This window comes from Lolium rigidum, chromosome 1 (genome assembly GCF_022539505.1).
Source record: "Lolium rigidum isolate FL_2022 chromosome 1, APGP_CSIRO_Lrig_0.1, whole genome shotgun sequence".
Taxonomy (NCBI): Eukaryota; Viridiplantae; Streptophyta; class Magnoliopsida; order Poales; family Poaceae; genus Lolium; species Lolium rigidum.
Genome location: NC_061508.1, coordinates 364,233,428 through 364,238,178, shown reverse-complemented (window position 1 = coordinate 364,238,178; position 4,751 = coordinate 364,233,428). Strand labels below are relative to the sequence as shown.

The 4,751-nt window shown below is 42.2% G+C and overlaps 1 protein-coding gene across 1 annotated transcript; it reads right to left on the bottom strand.

Moving 5' to 3' along the window:
* Positions 1-248: 248 nt before the first annotated feature.
* Positions 249-4,256, bottom strand: LOC124684753. The gene is made up of 2 exons (XM_047219012.1): positions 4,035-4,256; positions 249-580 (listed from the first exon to the last, which is right to left on the bottom strand). Exons 1-2 carry the CDS (start codon positions 4,180-4,182, stop codon positions 483-485), a joined length of 246 nt encoding a protein of 81 aa, XP_047074968.1. The 5' UTR covers positions 4,183-4,256; the 3' UTR covers positions 249-482.
* Between the last annotated feature and the right edge of the window lie 495 nt (positions 4,257-4,751).

Below are 4,751 nucleotides of genomic sequence, written 5' to 3'. Positions count from 1 at the left end.
AACGGTCCCGTTGGAGATGCCTTCACACCAGTTCTACTGACAACGGCAACCGGGTCCTGGAGTGTACGAGGTCGTCTTGGCTACGCATCTGCAAAACCATCGCTACTCTCCTTCTGCAGCCCATATACCCGTATAGCTAAATGCTCGTTATCGTCACCGAGAGGCATACCGGTGGATCATAAGCACCGGAAATACTAATGTCCAGAAGAACATGCACATTCTTCCAGTCAGCTCTACACTGTAGAGCGTGAGATAAAAAATCTGGTGAATTATCGATCATCTCCTGGTAGAATAGCAAAAACGGTTACTCTAAGGTTCCCGTTAACAAAAATTTCTACCATGTTACATTACCGCTATGTTTCTGTAGCTGCCGAAATGAGGAACTGAGATGGTCTGTTTATTTGACACAATATAAGCCTTCAGATTCGTAACTAAACTGCATGCAGAGATTCGGCAATCTGGGGCCCAAGGAGATGGCTGCTTCATTCCTTCACTGGTGATGGCTGTCCGGAAGAAAGCCTCTCCGATCTCGCCTTGTTAGCTCGTTCCATGTAATCTTGATGGGAATCATGCTTTGCTCCTGAAATCAATGTGATATATTGCAATCAGAGCCAGTTTTCCAGTAACAAACGGAGTAACTGAAAATGTAGTGATTTCCTTGTTGGTTTACCAAAAAAAAATGCTTTCTTAAGCAGGCAGACTAATGATCTGATTGCCAAAGCATCATTTGGACGATCAGATAGGATTGTAACTCATTTCTATCTGATATATTTTAGTTATGAGCCCAGAAAATTACCCTAATAATATGGAGGTATGTGTACTATGATCCTATGTTTAAACTTACTATACCACTATCACGGAACAGGTCAGAGCATCATAGCTATTGTTATCAACACTAGGTTTTTAATTCCACCGCTTACAGCTACAATCGTGTAAACACGGGAGAAAAGTTGAACTTCAATGAGTAATATAAAAATGAGCAGTTGCGGTGAGGATAAGGAAATCAAACTTGTAACTGGGTTCCTACTTAACACTGAGCACGGTGGAATGCAGTAGACACTAAGCAATTGGCAACAACTGAAAAGATAAAAGAAGTCGCATGCATATAGACCTGGATAAAAAACAATATATCCAATAATGGCAACCAGAAAGTAAAGCTAACTTATATTGTTCCAACATATACTAACAAATGAAATATGGCAGCAATACTGCATCATCACTGTGCCTACCACCTCAATCTACAAGGCGGAGCCTGCGAACCAAATAAGACAGACATAATGCACATGTTCTCAAACATAATACACATATCTAAACATCTTGCCCTTTCCACCACAATAATATGAGAGATAGAGCAACAGTAGCACATCAAAATCCAATAGAAAAATTAACCAATCTATATAATCCATTCTAGACCACAGCATATCCAATCTTAACTAGACTTTATATGCTTATGCACCTTCCAACCCTTCCAAGAGATTCAAATTGCAGATGTTTGGGCAGCTGACAGTGCTACGCGTTATCCCAGCCTGAAAATACACCGTTCTGCTGCACCCGAAGTGATCATGTGTATGTTTGGATGGTTGCAAAAGCTCACCCTACCAATTTTATGGCTATGACCACAAAATTGGTCTCTGTAGGATGATAACCCATTTTTTTGGCATGTCAATGGCTCTTTGCCCACTCTACTTTTTTTTTTCCAATGCTGGCCAACTCTTGGGCAACCAAAATTTTGGCTAGCCAAACGTACTGTAAAATTGTAAATGGGACCTTTTTTACAAAGAGTAGGACGTGAATTGCTGATCAGGTGCATATAATACACTACACACCAGACACTTACAGAAACCAAGGTAGATAATAAAGAATGTGTATGGTACTATGGTTTACTGGTAAAACTATACATTTACGACATACCACCCTATAATTTACAGAGAAATCAGACGTGGTTGTTCAATCATCTGTACAGAATGGCCAAGCCCTCATATTGTGGGAGGTTGTAGATTTCCATACAGGGTTAATAAATCAAGGCACAATGGTAAATTGAGTTAGGCATAGTTTTACAACAATGCATACTCTACTTGATTGACAATCAAATGATAAAGGTGAACCCACAAAACTAGTTTTCTCTTTCATGGTTCAGATGCTGGAAAGGAGGCCTGAGGCAGTATAGTGCATACACATACTACCTCCATTCGTAAACAGATGACATCCTAAAATGTGTGCAATCAAACGTCCTAACTTTGACTCATAGTATATATAAGAGAATTAGTTTCATTACGTGAACTAATACTATAAGATATTAAGATTTGTAATGGAAAATATTTGACAATACTATTTATAAACAAATATTAGCATATTCATCTGAAAAAGATCGGTCAAAGTTGTAGTATATCGCAGACTCTTATCAACTATTTACGAACAGAGGGAGTGTGTGTTTTCTGTGCTAAACTGCCTCATGATGCTAATTGCTAAATAACCCACAGATGTTCTGACTGTTTGAAATAAGGTGCAAAAATGATATGGGTATCATCAAACAGGAAGGTATGCCTGCCCGAGCGACCTCAAGTAATATCAGTCTCCTACTCTAATTTTATAACTTCACAATTTGTTTACTAACCCTTTATCCCAAGGAGATGGTGTGGTTAGGCTTTGAATAATCCGGGATTTTATCACTTAACACCACAAGTTGGGGAATTTTTATCACAGAACCACAACTCTTGGATTTTTTTTCACAATACACCAGCCTTTGGGGTAATTGTTTCACAAAACACATAATCTCCCATTTAGCTGGTTTGGGTCTATTAGTAATTTTGGGCCCACCGACACCAAACTGGTTCAGTTGAACCAATTCCCCTTCTCTGCCCGAGCTTTTCCTCGAGGTAGAGACGACAAACAATGGCCGACCCAGAGACGGGCAGCGAGCTGGGAAGGAGGCGAGCCAGCGGCGGGGTTAGGCCTGGTGGCGGGGATTGGCGACCCATTCCTCGAAGGATTTGAAGCCAGAGGCCTTGACCACGTAGGGTTTGTGGGAGAGGCAGCCTCCAATCGATCCGGCACAGGTGGTGGGGGCTACGGCGCGCAGGCTAAGAGAACACCGACCATCAATTCCTTTCAAGAGGATAAACCAAACACGCTCAGACAGGAGAAAACCAAAGATTGAACCATGCACCAGGAGCAAACCAAACATGCTCAAGCTGGAGCTAGTTACACTAAATTGGACAGAAAATCATCTATTGCAAAGTTCCTATCGGAAATTGGAGAAACATCAAGGCCCTCTAGGCGTTGGATTCAGATAGGTGCTGGCTTCGTAGTCTTGCCGAATGCCTCGTCACCGGAGCGCCGCCATCACCGGTCTGATGGTAGGGACGTTCGGCTCCACGCCAAACGGTGCAGCGCCTCACCCACCACTGTCGCCGCTCCGAATCCAGGGAGGCCACACCGCCGGTGTGCCAGGTTTTGAGTTGGTTCGAGACATACCTGTCTGTTAGATCGTCCATGGTGTTACGCTGGAGCAGACCAACATGCTAATTATTTGTCAAATGGGCTAACTACAAGTTAATGTGTTTTGTGAAACAATTACCTCAAAGGTTGGTGTTTTGTGAATAAAAATATTAGGGTTGTGGTTCTGTGATAAAAAAATCCTTAACTTATGGTGTTAAGTGATAAAATCTCGAATAAGCCAGTAATAAGATTCTTCATTCAGATACTCACTCCTTGATCATGATCGAATCAAAACACAGTGATTTCTCAAAAAGATACCCCACTATCGACCCCTAAGAACAGGTATTTCACTCAGCAACTGAATCGAAATGCCACTACCACGGAACAAGGCTAATATTTCCCCTCACAATTGGAGTAAAGACAGCATCAGCAACACAACGTGTACCAAACCCTAGTTCTCAACGAGAGCTGCACACCAAATAGGAATGCGTAATAGGACTCTGGCCTATGTGAATTCGCCGACTCATCACAGTACTAAGAAAAGGTTGGGAGAGCTAAGGATTAGGGTTTTTTGTGTGCAGGAAAGGATTTAATACCTCGGGTCATGAAGTACCATGGCACCCCGAAAATGGCGCCGAAGATGGCGATGCCCGCGACGACGTGCTTCTTCTCTCCGCTGTACAGGAAGTGGTCTATCCGGGCGCGGAACCCCGCGCCACCGGAACCGGTTGTCTCGCCTCCCATCGCCGCCGCCGCCGCCGCCTGTATATGCTGTGGGAAGTTGGTTTGTACGACTGCGAGATGCGCTACGACTTCGAGTTGTGTTTTCGGTTTTCTTTTCTTCTTCCCGGTTTTCCCATTTTAACCCTCCCGTATTGGCATCTCAAAAAAAGAAAAAAAAAACTTCCCGTATTGGCTCTCGGGCCCTGCTACATTTTTCCAAAACATAGAACACACTAACACAGTATAACGCTCACAAATACAGTACAGTACACCTGCTGCCTTTACCTAGTATACGTAGTAGTTTCTTGAGTTTTGATTAAAGACCTTTCGCAAAAAAAAAGAGTTTTGATTAAAGACAAGTCAATTCATAAGGAACCTCCAGTTCAATAAATAAGGCCCGCACTATTTCAAAACTTAGATTTAACCAAGAATTGGTCTCAATATACACAGCTTAATGGTATAAAATTACTCCCTCTGATTCCTTTTAATTGATGAGGATTTTTTTGAGGGATTAATTGACGAGGATTTTTTTTGAGGGATTGATTGACGATAATTTAGTACAAATCCTAGTCAATTAAAAGAGTCGGAGG

Coding starts and splice junctions, on each gene's coding strand:
- LOC124684753 (XM_047219012.1), bottom strand. CDS start 4,182: ATGGGAGGCGAGACAACCGGTTCCGGTGGCGCGGGGTTCCGCGCCCGG. Junction 581..4,034: donor ATGGTACTTCATGACCCGAG/GTATTAAATCCT, acceptor CATTGATTTCAG/GAGCAAAGCATGATTCCCAT.